Below are 14,977 nucleotides of genomic sequence, written 5' to 3' on the forward strand. Positions count from 1 at the left end.
CCGGATAACCACAATTATGTGGTCACTCACCTAGAGTCAGACATCCTGGAACGTGAGGGGAATTACTGCACATTAACACCGTGTCTGTCACCAGAAGGGGTTTAATGACAGAGACTCCAGATTATAGTGGACAAAGAGCAGGGCTTGAGGTCAGATGCCACCATTTACTGGCTGGAATGGACCTCCTTAGAACCTCAGTTGTATTGTCTGGAAAATGGAGGTTACATTAGTATCCATCTAACAGAAAGGCAGTGAAGACGAAGTAACATGACTTGGTCTCTTCCAGTGCAGAGCATGCTTCTAATTTTCCCATAAGGACTCTAAGAGTCCACCTGCTGACCTGACAGAGTACCTGGTCACCCTCACTATTTCACAAGGGATGAACTGAAGTTCACTGAGGCTAAGTGGTTTGTCCAAGACTACAAACTCAGATGCAACCTGCTGAGGGTTGATATCCAGGGCCATCTGACCCAGGCCGATGTCAGGGAACAAGGTGAGTTGCTAAAGCTGATGAATGCCGTGGCACGAGGGAGTCCCCTATTTCAGGCTTGCTAGCACCTGGTACCTCTAGGAATATCACCTGAGTCCCCTTTGGATACCACCCCCACCCCCACTTTAGCACCTGTCCAGTAGCTGGGCTGACCACAAGCCCTGACCCCTAAGACAGCATATGATGCAGGCCTGGCCAACAGCAGCCCTGCATCTCCCTGACTCGAGTGACCATTTCAAGGGACACAGGGAACCCACATGAAGCCAATGGGAGCCTGGGATTTTGCAGGAACTCCTGAGAGAAAGAGGCTCACTCTGCCATGGGCCTGTAGAGCAGATGGAATATAAAAGCTGGAACAGCTGGCCTTGCCCCAAACCCCACATCCAAAGGAAACACACACAGGTCCTGATGCAACCCGGAGCCACCGGACGAGAGAGCCTTGCCACGACAAATGGAAAATGCTGAAGACGATCATGGGAGGCGTGGCAGGAGGTTCAGCTGAGAGACCACGTCCTTCAGCCCCACGGGAGCCCACGGAACAAAGATGGGACCTGGGCTGCCCTGAGCGCAGCTCTGGGTCTCAACAGCCAGCAAACCTCAACCAAGTGTCTCTCCTTCTGTGGCATCTGTCCTAAGCTGCCTGCCTAGACCTCAGATCACAAAAGACAGCGCTTGCATTTGGAAGATGTTTTATTAAGGCCTGCATTGTGCCAGGCATGGTGCTACCCACTGTCAATGGCCTTAATTTTCATCAGGACCAAGGGGCACAAAGGAGTGGAGGGGCTGGTGGAGGGAGGAGAAGCAGAGAGTGAAGATGGGGGCTGGTCCAGGCTGCATCAGGGAACCCCCACCTTCAGGGGTCTATTCCTGAGAGGCCTGGGCTGCTCACTCCAACTGGACACCCTAGGCCACACCCGTAACACCCTCTCTAAGGGCACTTTAAACATTGTCCTGGTAGGAATAAGGCTTTCACATTCAACTGGGAGTTGGAAGAGGTGAAAAGTGGGGAGGGCCCCAGAGCCAGCCCGGGATGACAGGAGCTGGAGGGTGGCTCCCCAAACCACTTAGGAGAAGCATCACTAGTTTCCCAAGCCCCCACCTATCTTTTGAGTCCTTAGGCGGGAAAAAGGTAGATTGGACAAGCCCTTGTGAGTAAGACCTGGATCCCCTCACTGCTTTGTGGACTCTGCCTTCCAAGGCTGGCAAGAAAGACTCACTAGGTTGGTCACATGGCGGCAAGGAGGAGGAGTCAGGAGGTGGTACCCCACGTGATACCACAAAGCGAGAAGTGGGGGAGAGCCGCCAGGGCGCGGAAGGCAAAAGCAGACAAGGGTTGACTGGGGGTGACCAGCTCTGACTCAGACCAGCTCTCCTACCAGCATCCATGGAGCCCACAGCCCCAAGGAGGTCCTCTCTGGGGTAGACTCCTGGGAATGAGGTCCTCAAGGGAAGAGCCAAGGGATGAGCCTGGAGGCTGTGACAGCTGACTCCGAGCCAGAGCAGCCCCCCAGCCCCTCCCCCACGCCCAGAGCACCACGTGGCCTCTCTAAGTCCCCATCTCGTGTAGGCGGTGGGTGGGGAGGCCAGAGGAATGGGTAAGGTACAGGGAAGAAGCAGATGGAGGTGCAGAGAGAGAGGATGCTTTCCATCTAATAATGGCTTCTTAATGCACTCTGAAAATCACGCACAGGAATCAGTATTTGAGGGACTCTGAGGCAGTGCTGAGAGACAGAAATGTTTCTGAGGCAGAAAACAGGAAATTGGTGGTGAGTCTTAGCAGGAAAAGGATCCAGTGTACTCTTAAGTCTCAAAAGGAAGTGAGGCAAGATGGTACCAACTGCATGGGACAGCCACATGGCCACAGAGAGGATGGAGGGGTTGGTAGTGGTTTGCACAGGGCACCAAGAAGTCAAACAGCTGGGGTTGGGGGGCAGCGACAACTTTAGAGTGGACCACAGGAGGACCCTTAATGGTAGAGGCACCTATGGTCGAGAGAGAGAGAGTCCTTGGGGGTCCGGGGGCACAGAGCCTCAGGGGGCTGTGGAGGTGCTCACGCCCAGCCTTCACTGCCAGCACCAACAGGGATGCAGAGAAGAACACCTCTGACATCTCAGGTCCCTGAAAGAGCCTTGGGTCTCAGACAGACAAGGCCAATAAAGGACAGAGGGGTGGACAGGAGAGCACAGGGCAGGGTGTCACGGACAGGTGACAGAGGGGACGGGGTGGGCGGCGGGGGGGGACAGAGCCACGGAAGGACGGGAGGAGGGCGGGGCGGGGCGGACGGGACAGGACCCTCCCCACTGCCCTGCTCACCGAGCCGCCGCGATGGGAGACTTCTTGGCGGGGTCCAGCAGGCCGCCCAGGCCGCCGGCCGGCTCCTCCCCCAGGGAGCGGGTGTCTTTGTTCAGCTGCTGCAGGCGCGAGCTGAGCTCAGTGATCACAGTTGGCTTGTCGTCTTCGGGCCCAGGGAGCCCCCGGCTCTCGACGGGGTCCCCCCACAGCTTGGACCTTCTCTGGAAGAGGTAGCGAGGGCGAGCAGGCCCGGCAGCAGCGGCCAGCCCGGCGGTGGTGGCGTGGTGCTGCTGGGCCATGAGCTCACTGTCGGAGGACTGCTTCAGCAGCGGGTCCCTGAAGGTCACCGGCCCCTTCCCCAGCGGGGACTTGAGCTTGGGCTTGGGAGGCACTGGTGGCTTCTCGAGTAGAAAAGTATGTCCGTCAGCGAAGGAGGTGTGGGTGTCCGTGAGTTCCCCACTCTCCGAGCTCAGGGTGGACATGCTGGACACGGTGGAGATGGTGCTCGTGGTCTCCAGGTGGGGGTCGCTGGAGCTGCGCGTGTCGGCCTCCTCTACCCCCGAATCCGCCGCGGACTCCGGGGCGGGCGGCGGCTCGGTGCTCGGCTTCCCTGAGGCCGGGCCTGGCACCGTGGTGGGCGAGGGGCCTGGGCCGGGGAGTGGCGTGGCCAGCAGGACCCCGTTGGCAAACTCTTCGGGAGGCGGCACGAGTCCGATGCGGGCCAGCTCCTCTCTGGTCTCCTCGTCGCTGGAGGACAGCTGGGCTGGCGGCAGGTTCACAGCGAATACCAGCTCCGGCTCCTCCTCGGAGCTGCCCTGGCCGGGCCCGGGGTCAGCGGGGGCACTGCCAGGGGGCTGGGCCCGGGGGCTCGGCAGGGGCTCTGTGACCACAGCGGACTGCGTGGGGGTCGGGGCCAGCTCCGGGGTGCCAGGGCGCTGCTCTTCGGCCCCCAGCCCACCGGGTTCCTGCCCGTTGCTGGTGGCGTGCACGACGATGAGGCCGGCGGGCCGCTGCAGGGACGTGTCCAGGACGCTGAGGATCATGGATTTCTTGTCCTCCGGGGACTTGCGCTCCTCCCGGGGCACCTTCTCGGGCTCCCTCCGCGCAGGCACAGGAACCCAGGCTGGGCTCCTGGGGGAGAAGGCTGGCGAGGCCAGAGGCCCTCGCTCCGAGTCCCGGGCCTGCACATCCACAAACAAGGGCCCGGGCCGGTCGGTGTCGGGGCTGTGCACAGGTGTAGGGGACCGGGAGGGCGCCTGGGAGGCCAGAGCCCGCTCACGAGCTGCCAGGGCCAGGGCCAAAGGCGAGCTGGGGTCCAGAGGTTTGCCGGTGAGCGGGTGGATGAAAGTGGAGCCGGAAGGCCCAAGGCTTGGGCCGCTAACCAATGGCTTCAGAGCAGAAACTGGGGAGGGCAGCAGCAGGTCACGGCCGGTGGTGGTGGCGCCGGTTCCCAGAAGGCGCTCATCGATGGAGCGGGAGGGCTGCAGGGAGGGCATGTCCGCGGTCGGAGGGCTGCCCTCGATGGCACCCACAGACAGGAACACGGTGGAGCGCCGCCGCTCCTCCAGCCGCCGGTCCTTGCTTGGGGCCGGGCCGCCAAACGCCAGCCCGGGGCCGTCTCCGGGGCCGTAGTCGAGACCGCTGGGCCGCGGCCCGCGGTGCGTCGGGGAGGGCTCCCTGGCGAAGCTGCCAACGCCCGGGCCGGGGCTGCCCACGGCCAGGGCCGCGCGCTCCTGCGCATCCTCCACCTGCAGCTGCTTCACCAGAGGGCTCTTGCGGCGCTGAGGTTTCGACGGCGCGAAGAGGCTGGCGCTGAAGGCGCCCAGGTTGGCGTAGGGGCTGTCGGGGCCCGGCGGCCGTGGCCGCCGCTTGGGGCGTTCCGGCGGGGTGGCCGCTGGCGGGGGCCGAGAGGCGTCGGCCGCCTCGGGCGCCGAGTCCTGCAGGATGATCATGGAGCGCGCGCGCTTCTGCCGCTCCGGGTAAGGCAGCGGACCCAGGGCCGCGCCTGAATCATACAGGCCCGGGGCGCCCGCGCCCAGGCGTGCCTCCAGGCCGGGTTTGAAGCTGGAGCGCACGGTGTCGTAGGCGCGGCCGGGAGGCGGCGGTGGCGAGAAGGCAGGGGGCGGCCCAGAGTCAAAGTAGTAGGGGGCGGGAGGGGGCGGCGGCGCGGTCTGCGGAGGGGGCGGGATGCCACGGCCCTCGCGCACCGTGTCCTGCATCGACGTGCTCCTCGGGAAGCGCCCCTCCAGCAGGGACGCCAGCTTCTCGTCCTCCCCTGCAGACAGAGGCCCTGGTGAGCCCAGCCGTGGCCCCGAGGGCCAAGGCCTGCGAGTAGGCCCCTCCGGACCCGGGCGCCTGCCCTCCCCCCACCCCCGGGGGCAACCCAGGTCCCGGCGCAAAGGCGTCTTCAACATCTGCTAGAGCTGCTGGCCTGCCCGCCGGAGGACGGAGTCAGGGTGGGCGTGGGCACTAGGGTTACAGAGCGGAGGGAGACTCAGGGAGACACGGAGAGCCCAGGGCAGGGGGTCTGAGCAACGTCCTCAGTCTGGACTGGTCCCGGAAGGCCAGGCTCTGCACCTCAAGCCGGGTGTCGGGTTGGTAGGGCTCCTGCGGACTGGGGAGAGGGATGGGTTCAAATACAGGGGAGAGGAGGGCCCAGCGGCAGAGGCTCTGAGAGAAGACTCCAATTCTGACCCATGGACAGGGCCCAAAGACAGCAGCCCTGCGCCACCCCCACCCCAGCAGTGGGGACAGAACTGCAGAGAAGGGTGAGGGGTGGTTGGAGCAGGCCTTCCTGCCCAAGACTGAGCAAGGCCTCCTCTCAGAGCCACCAGCAGCAGAATAAGCAGGTGTCACTAGGAGGCCCTGGTGGCACCTGGGGTTGGAGGAAGGGAAACAGTCAGATATGAGGGGGAACTCTCCCAAGCAGGGGTGATTCACTGCAGGCAAGGGGGCAGCAGGACTGTGGCCAGGAAGAGGGAGCTGATGCCCGGGTGAGTGGTGCTCTGTGAAGAGACAGGTCCAAAGAGGCTCCATCCTAGCGACCGATGGGCACTGGGCTGGGGGAGGCTGCCAGGAGGTCACCGCCACAGCCCTTGTCGTTCAGACACTAAGTCGTGTCCAATTCTTTGCGACCCCGTGAACTGCCATAGCCCTAGTGGCAGAAATTCGGGAAGGCTGGGCAGAGGAGAGATGGCAGGCTGAGCGCCTGACCCACGTTCCAGTCTGACTCCTTACTGGCTGTGTGACCCTACGCCAGGCCCTGAGCCCCTCAACGCCCCAGTTCTCTCATGGGCAACACAGAGTTAAAATGAACCCTACCTCCTGCCTCACTCCGATGTCATCAGGGTCTGTGCAAGAGCAGGGCTGGAGCACGCTGGGCCCCCACTGTCCTGCCGCCTCGCTAGAACCTGGCAGGACCTCCCAAGTGCCCCGCGTACAGTGTGGACACCTGTGCCGCAGGTGTGCTCAGTGAGGCTGCAGGCGTAAAACAGCCCAGTCCAAGGAGAGTGGGAGAGCGGCCCTCAGAGCTGACACACGGGGCTCTGGGAAGACTCCTTGGGAATCTACACCTGGCCTCGCTCAGGGCTCTGCCACTTCTGTGCAGACCGCCTGCTCCCCACCCACCGCCCCCTCTGGCCGCCTGTGGCGCTCTAGCAGTCCTCCCACACAGTGCTATCCGCCTGTGTCCACATGAGAGCACAAGGGGCGTGGGGTGGGGCTGGGGGCTCTTGTGTACGATAAGGCTTGAATTCCAGCTCTGCCAGTTACTGTCTGATGTTTCTTAACCTCTTGACACCTCAGTTTCCTCATGGCTGGAGATCTGCCCGCTCCCACGGAAGTGTGACGTGGAGCCATTTAAAGCTTATTGCACAGGGCTGAGCACCCCCAGAAGCACCCCAGGAAGGCAGCTAAGATCGTCATCACCATCACCATCATCATTTTTAGGTCTGCCTTCCACCCCCACTGCTGGACACAGATTCTGGGCCAGGTTCGGCCTGGGTCTCCTCCCCGCCACATTTCTTGTGTGGCGTTATAAACGCAGCTCAACACCCACCCACTTGTGCACGAGCCGGAGCCACGCGGGACAAGCTAGTGCTCCTGGAGGATGCAGAAGGCTTGGCACACCACGTTCTAACCCAGGGTGAAAACAAGTCACTTGCCTTGGGGTGAAAATAGGACTCTGTTCTGATGCAGAGCAGGTGGGGCCCTCTGCCCAAATAATAACGGCAGGCATTTCTCCAGCACTCTCTGTGCACCAGCCTCATGATGCAGGACCTACAGCTACTATCTGCATGTGAGTACAGCCCTCTGGGTGAACCTCAGAGTGGCCTTAGGAGGTCGGTACTAGAAGGTCCTCATGTTTACGGGTCAGGACCCTGAATTTCAAGGACTGAGATGTGTGCCCAGGGTCACATAGACAGGACAAGGGGTTAGGAGCCCCAGAGTCTTGACACCTCAATCAGTGTTCAAGTGAGTGACAGGTGGCAGGCTAGGGCATGGAGGATTAAAGACAAGCTCCCTGTGGACTGAGTTCAGGAGTGTCCAGGAAAGGAAAAGCTGGCAATCTCCACTGAGAGGTTCACAGCCTGAAGGACAGGCACTTAGATCTGGACCTGCGGGGGTCAGTACTGGGACTGAGTGGGGCTGAGGGACAGGTCATCCAGCCAGAGTGAGGGTAGGTGGCTAACAGTGCATGTCGGAGCCAAGTCAGAAGGAGACAGAGAAACATCCCCAGATGAAGCAGCAGAGGATGGACTAGGGCCGGGAGACAATGCGGAGCCCACAGAGGATTAACGCTAGCAGATGCGAGGTGATACCCCCTCTGGCCAGAGAGGTGGACTAGAGGGTAAACAAAGGGTGAAGCTGGGGCAGGTGGTCAAGGGGAGACCCAAGCTGCGGTCTTCAGAGACTGAGGCACAAGACAGTGAGGCCTGGCCAGGTAGGGCTGTAAGGTGTATGAGGAAGCACACCACTGCTAATTCGGTGGGGCATCCAGAGAATAAAGAGGAAAACACAGAATGCCCAGGGAGGTGAGGGGGACGTGCTTCTTGGCTCCAAAATAGCTGCAGTCTCACGTGCCCTCTTCTCCAACCTTCCACCTACAGAAACGACCACAGCAGTCTCTGAAGGACCACTGCCGTCAGCAACTCATCCCATTACCTCCCAGAAACCCCCAAGCGTCCTGCATGTCTGAGCCCAAACACATACTCCCCAGCCTTCCTTAACACACAAGCATGACTGGTCCTCTCTAGTAGATATGCCTGCATACCTACCATGCAACTGCTGAGCTGAGCTGTCTGCAAACATGTCACCTCCCCCAACTGAGTCCCCAGACCCTGCCCAGCATCAGCTTAGAGTATTATCAGCAGGGGCCCTGGGGTGAATAAGGGACTGGATTTGCAATCAGTTTGCAGCTGATTGGCCAGATGAGTGAACAGAAGACAGGCAAGGCAGCTGTGTGACCCGGGTCACGTCATTTTTCCTCTTTGCCTCAGTTTCCTCATCTGCAATCTAGAGGTACTGAGAGTGTTATCTCAGGGAGGCTACTGTAAGTATTAAATGAACCAGTGCATGTGAGCACAGTGCTGGAGTAAGTACTGACGAGGCATTTGCTCTGCTGGGCACTGTGAGGTACACAGGAACAAAGGGATGGACAAGTAGACAGGTCAGTGGGTGAACAGATGGATAGAAAACTGGACATGTTTGTAGGTGGATGGATGGACAGGTGTGGAGGTAAGGGGGACCAGATGCCTAGAAGGAGGAATGGTGGGTAGGGCTTCTTAGATGACCCAGCCCAGGGTCAGGAGAGGAGATGGCCAAGGGTGATGGGAAATGAGACCCCACGGGGACAGGTGCCGAAGGCAAAGAGGCTGACACAGCCTTGAGAAAGACCCACACCCTGCAGGGGAGAGATGGAGACTGAAAACTGAGGGGGAGACGGCAACTGTCCTTGAAGTCCTAGAGAGGAAAGTTTCAAGGAGGAGGGAGCAGGAAAATCAAGTGTGTCCACTGGGAGGAATCCCCTGGTGGGAACAATTTCAGTTTTAAGTATGGACAAGGCTGGCCTGCCTCAGGCCAACAAGCAGGTGGGGAGACAGGGACAAGTAGGGGGACTTCTGGAGAAAACTGCCGTGAAGGAGAAGAGAGACGTAGAGCAGTAGCTGAAGCGCTGGAGATGGGGAGGAGGTAGGTTCAAGGGTACAGTAGCTTTAGCATCAGAAATGTGACATGTGCTCAGGCTGCAGGGGGCACAGCCAGGCAGGATACAGGACAGCCCGGGACAGGGATGCTGGCGTCTGTGGGAGGGCCGGACGGGGGTGCCCGCTGGCGGGGAGGGACAGGAAGAAGCCTCAGGGGCATCTTTCAGCAAAGTATCTCTTGGTTGGGTGAAGGACTAACACCCCCTCACCCCCATATATGTCCACAAACAAATGAGATTCCTGGGCTGCTGCCAGGGAGAGGCAGGACTTGGAGAGAAACGGTCAACCTCAGCTGAAGGGTGGGGAGAGACAGGGGCCTCCGGCCCAGCACCCACTCCAGCCCCCACCCAGTCCTCCAGCCCCATGCAGCCCCCAGCCCAGCCGTACCTACAGACTTGGTCCGTGGAATCCCCTTCCGCAGGGAGCCTGGCAGCTTCTCCGGGCCTGGGAGGCCCTGGCGCTCAAACAGTGACTGTGAGAGTTGGAGGGGGCAGGGGTATATGGAGGTTCTAGAGCACTGGGGTCCCTAGTTCCCCATCCAGCCCCACCCATCCTCCTCCTAAGCCTGAGATCAGACCCCCCCATGTGCTAATTCCAGCAGCCCTGGTGCCCTTGGTGGCTGACACAGAAGCCAGAGCCAGGTCCTGCCTCCGAGGAGCAGGGGCAGAGCTGTGGGACCCAGGCAGCCCTGGGCAGGGTTCTTGCAGACGGGGCCAGAGCAGGCAGGGGGCCTCGGTGAGGCTGGGGCAGGGGGGTGCGGGTGGAAACAGCCCAGAAGTGGGCGGTGGGGGACAGAGACATACCATGCTGTGACCTCAGCTTGGCTGGGGTCCTTGCTCTAGGGGGCACAGAGCATGCCTAAGGCAGGAGGCATCAAGCACCACAGCCAGGAGGGTGAGGACTCAGCACGCGTTGAACTGTGGCTGTTCTGGGGGCTCAGCTGGCCCCCAGTGTCTTTGGAAGAGGCTTTGGGGTCCTTCACTCCCACCCCTGAAGAGTGGAGTCCAAATGAGGGACCCTCACCCTCCAAATGCACAAGCAGCGGGGAGGGGACACAGCCCCTGTGCCCCACCCACGCCCCTGTCCCCGCTGCCAGGCGGGCTTACACTGATCTCAGCAGGGGTGATCCTCCGACTAGTGGGCCGCTGTTTGACGGTGGCCGCTCTCGAGTCCGCATCTGCGATGTCCGGCCTCAGTGCCGGTTCCGCGGCGGCCGCCAGGATCTCGTCCAGCTTCTCTGCACAGCCAAAGAGGTGCCACCTCAGCCGTGGGGCCCCTGAACCTGCCACAGCCCTCTGCAGCCCCAGACACAGCCTCCCCCAAAGCTGGACCTCCCGGGGCTGCTGACAGAGGCCACCCGGCCTGGCCTGGCCTGGCCCTCACTCCCCAAGGCATGCATTCCTGACCCACGACAGGAGGCCCGGGACTTGTGTCCCACCTAAGCCCCGCACACGCCAGAACCAGCCCCGACTCCAGCCTGGCCTCTCCCCTCGGGGACGCTGCAGGTGACCCCATGAACGCCACTCCAGGAAAGCCTGGCTGACCATGACGGGGCGAACCACAGCAGGGGCAGTACTGTTCAGAGCCAGAGACTTCCTGAGTTTCCCAGTTTCCCGTTGCCCTTGCGTTATTCCCGTCTGTACCCTCACTGCGCCGAGAGAAGCAGCAGCTCCAGATCAGACCCTAGCGCACAGCCGGCATCCATAAGGAATGTGCACAAACCAAAACCAGGGTGGGGGTAAGGGGTGGTTCACTGCCCCAGGCTAGAGACCTAAAGCATAGCTCTGTGCAGAGGAGGAGGCCCCAGAACCTACAACTCGAAAAGCAGCTCCATCTAGGGTGGGAGGTGCTAAGAAGAGGCTATTGGGAAAGGCAATGCTGAGGGGCTTCCAGCAGCCCCTCAAAAAGCTGCCCCAGAAGCTAAGAGGGAGAAGGACCAGCCTGGGGCTGAGGCCTAAAGCAGGTGCCCTCGGGAGGCATTCTTTTCAAATCTGTCATGAAAGAAAAGCGTTGCTTGCTCGTTTTTCTTAAAGCTATTTAATGTTTTTGAAAGCGGTAGTTTTGATTAACAACATGACTTGGAAATTCTGTTAAACAAGTGTGTCTGAATGATGGCGGAGGGTCCACATAGGGCCAGGACGCGGGACACAGCAGAGTGGGAGGCAGCGCCACTGTCTACCCCGCTGCCACCTGGCCTGCCTGTCCGTAGCCCCGGTGAGGCACACCTATCACTCGGCCTCCAAACCTCCGAGCCCCAGCCCCCATACAGGAGCACACATCTGGTTATGACTAGTCCACTGATGCCCCAAGTGCTCCAGCGGGAGCGCGGTAGTCAACCACACCTCCTCCCAGCACTGCTCAGCAATTGCCATAGGGGCGGAAATAAACTCCTCTGGGATGTCCAGTTCCATCCTGTATACTGACTGTCCTGACCTAGTCTCTTTGTCACTTGATTTCCTGATCTGATAAAACAGGCATAAAAAGGTACCCGCTTCAGCGTCTGCTGTGAGAATTAGCACATACGGCCGAAGTACTGCAGCTGTGCCTAGCTCAAGGCAAGCACTAAGGATATGCTCTCTACAATCCTTCTTGTCTTTGTACCTCACCTCCCCAAACAGCCCGTGGGGAGAAGAGCGCAAATAGCCATCCGTGCCTGCACGTCCTGAGCATCCAGCCTAGGCCCCAAATAACATGGAAGTTCAACAAATGCTGGAGTCACCAGCAAAACACACTTTCATCTGCAGACCAGCCCACTCGGCCTGTGCACAGCTCTCAGCATCCCCAGGGGCAGTGGGGGTCAGAGGGGCCTTCCTTTTGCTTCTGCAATGAAGTGCATCACCACTATTTGCTAAGTCCCTTGAGGCTCAGCTGGTAAAGAATCCAGCTGCAATGTGGGAGACCTGGGTTCGTATCCCTGGGTTGGTAAGATCCCTTGGAGAAGGAAAACGGCTACCCACTCCAATATTCTGGCCTGGAGAATCCCATGGACATGGGTCGCAAAGAGTTGGACACGACTGAACGACTTTTACTTTCACTTTTCACTTGGTGACTTCCAGGGTGAGAAGAGACTACATCCCGCAACAACCACAGGCAGAAGACACAGCTACTGTCTCCACTTCACCAGGAAGAATCTGAAGCTCTAGGGAGAGGAGGTGCCCCAAATCATAGATCCAATAAGAGATCAGACATCACAACCAGATTATCCAAAAACCGCAGACATAACGACATGAGCAGAGAGAAAATATTTCCATGTGACACATAGGGCACATCCCTGAGCTGGGTATTTACAGGCTGCATCTCTAGGTCCAGAAGAACTCAGTTCCAGAGACACAAAGCAAGTTAGCAAAGCAAAACCACTGCTGGCCACCAGCAAGGGGGCCCGAGGCCAGACAAGACTTATTTTCAAAAGGAAAAGAACCAAGAATTCTGCAGACTACAAGCTGGTGAGGCTGACCACAATCCCCAACAAAATGAGAAAAAAATATATTCTTAAATGAATTACTTTAGATTCTTAAAGAAAAAAGAAATGAAGGCCATTAGGAAACAGGCCCGCGGCCCTGGAACTGCTCACACCCACCGCCCACAGGCACACTGGGTGTGGGGACCGGACACGGCAGGGACACAGCTGGGGATGCATCTCTCTGAACCAGGACCCGAGATGGGATGAGGGGCCCTCGGAGCTGACGATCGCCACCACGTCCCCTACAGCTGAAAGCAGCACACAGGCCACACCAGAGCACCCTGGGAGCCCCGCTAATGAGCTGAGGGCAGAACCAAAACATTCCTAAAATAGCATATGTGTCTGCCTCAAAGGTGTGAAGAAAAATGTCCCCAGATGAGACCAGGTCATCTGTTTTCTACCTGAAAATACCCTGGGGAAAGCACTTCACCTGGGACTGGGGCAAAGACAGCAGGAAAACTCAAGAAGGCAAGATCACTGGTCACACGGGGAACCTGGGCTGAGACAGGTGAGTGCGCCCCAAGCACAGGGAACGCCCAGCAGACCCAGGAATGGGGGAGGCGGGGGCACACACGACCAAGCCCTCGCAGGCTCCGTCTAGCACGGATGACTGCGCCGCAGACGGAGGTTCACGTCCACCTAACAGGTGGAGCCGGCAGACGCGGGAACTCAGTGCCCAGGCCCAGCCAGGCTGGGTACACGGACGAGCAGGAAGGAGGCTCAAAGGATGGGAGGGGGCGGCGGGGGGGGCACCCTGATGGGAGGAACAGGGTGCTGAAGGCCACCCAGCTGTGGGGCCCAGATCCCTGCCCTGAAAGGAGGTCAGCACTCGCCTGAACCCCACAACAGATCAGGGCAGAAACAGGCACAGGAGCCCGAGAAAACCACCCAAGCTGGGGCTGAGCGCCCCGCACCCTGCCCCCACCAGCCCAGCCACTCTGTCGCCCCAGGGAGCTTCTCGGCTGGGCCCCCTGAAGCCCCTCCTCCACTCCAGGCCTGGCACAGGCCGTGGCTTCCCCTGGGGGCTCTTCTGTCTCAGACTCCCATGCCCTCACACCGCCACCCAGCCCGCCTGAGCCCCCAAGGCCTGTGGCTACGCTCACCAGCCCAGCCCAGCCCGTCTGACCCTTCCCAGGTCCTTCTACTGTGCCCCTAGCAGCTCCCCAGGGAGAAGGCCGACAGGAGGGTACAGCGCAGGCTTCCAGACCCCCTGACTTGACACACCTTCCCTCGCCAGGGGTCAGGCAAAGCTGGGCCTGGGGGCACAGCAGATGACTCACCCCCTTTCCTTCTCCGAATGGAGGCTTGGAATCAAGAAACAGAGTAAATGGGGTGAGAGGCAAACTTTGTCCCTCAGCACCTGGGCTCCACCCCCCACTCGCACCCCCTTCCCCATCCCCTCCCTCCCAGCCCATATCCCCGTCAGACTGTGAGTGGCACATCTACCCAAATGCCAGGCTGGTACAGGAAATTCAAGGTGGGAACACAAGCAGGGACAATGCTATGTGCATGCACACACACGCGCACTCACAAACACATGCTTGTCTACATCCACACACACATGCAGACATGCACACGTGAATGCACGACTAACTCATACTTGGTTGAATCAAACACTGGTTCAGAAAAAAGGCAAAACCTCATAAAAACCCACTTCAGACACCAGCAATGGTGCAATGGTCGCCCATGAGCATTCCTGAAGTGTTTCCAAAACGGGCAGGTCAGTGTGTTTGCCGGACCATGGCCAGTCAGGGAGCACACCCTGGCATGGCACCTGCCCTGACATTCTCATCCCAAAAGAAAAAGGAACCCAGAAGTCCCAGGTTTCTCATGAGAAATAGGATGAACTGGAGGTGCTCCGGCCCCTCGGGGCCCCTCTGGCCTGGGCCCCCACTGACCTCTGCTGCCCCAGGATGTCCTGGGCCGGAGCTAGGCACTGACCACGTGGTGACTGAGAGGTCCTGCCCTCCTCCTCCTCCTCCCTTCTTCTCACAGGGAGAGTCCTTGCCCTACCCCTTCCTCTTAACCCAACTTTCGCCAGCCTCCTCAGCCCCCTCTGCTGGGACAGCACCCCCAGGACACACCTCCCTTCCTCTTCCTCCTGAGGACCCTCTGAACAGCAAGGCACCACCTGGCCTGGGCCCCATCCTTGCCACCTGCTTCTTCTGCGGCCTCATATTTTCATTTCTTTCCATGTGTTCAGTCATCTTCTCAATAGTTTGCAGGACACCTAAGGGCCCTATCCGCCCTTGATGTTGTGACATAAAAGTAATGTGTTTATGCTGGCAAGGAACCCATGGGCCTTATTTCTACCTTTTCAAAGCACAGTGAATCATGGGATGATTGCTTAGGTACCTGAGAAGACCCTGATGCCAGCCTGGCTTCCTCAAACCATATCTGTCTAGAGAAGGTCAGCAAGTGGGCTGGCTCCCCAGAACACCTGTCTTCTGGGGCAGGAGTGGTCTTCCTATGCTCCTGTCCACCCAGGCCCTTCTCGGAATAGAACCACAGGAAGGGCCTGGGTCCAGTTCA

At 59.5% G+C, this 14,977-nt stretch overlaps 1 protein-coding gene across 3 annotated transcripts in view; it reads right to left on the reverse strand.

Annotated features, from left to right (window-relative positions):
• Positions 1-14,977, reverse strand: part of SHANK3 (SH3 and multiple ankyrin repeat domains 3) — a 49,911-nt gene that overhangs the window by 9,269 nt on the left and 25,665 nt on the right. For all 3 annotated transcript variants that reach the window (XM_061124215.1, XM_061124213.1, XM_061124216.1), the window contains exons 18-20: positions 10,092-10,222; positions 9,373-9,457; positions 2,804-5,057 (exon numbers count right to left, since the gene is read on the reverse strand). In XM_061124215.1, the coding sequence (XP_060980198.1) occupies positions 2,804-5,057; positions 9,373-9,457; positions 10,092-10,222 (2,470 nt within the window). The remainder of the gene's footprint in view (positions 1-2,803; positions 5,058-9,372; positions 9,458-10,091; positions 10,223-14,977) is intronic.

Source organism: Dama dama, chromosome 22, assembly GCF_033118175.1.
Source record: "Dama dama isolate Ldn47 chromosome 22, ASM3311817v1, whole genome shotgun sequence".
NCBI classification, from domain to species: Eukaryota; Metazoa; Chordata; class Mammalia; order Artiodactyla; family Cervidae; genus Dama; species Dama dama.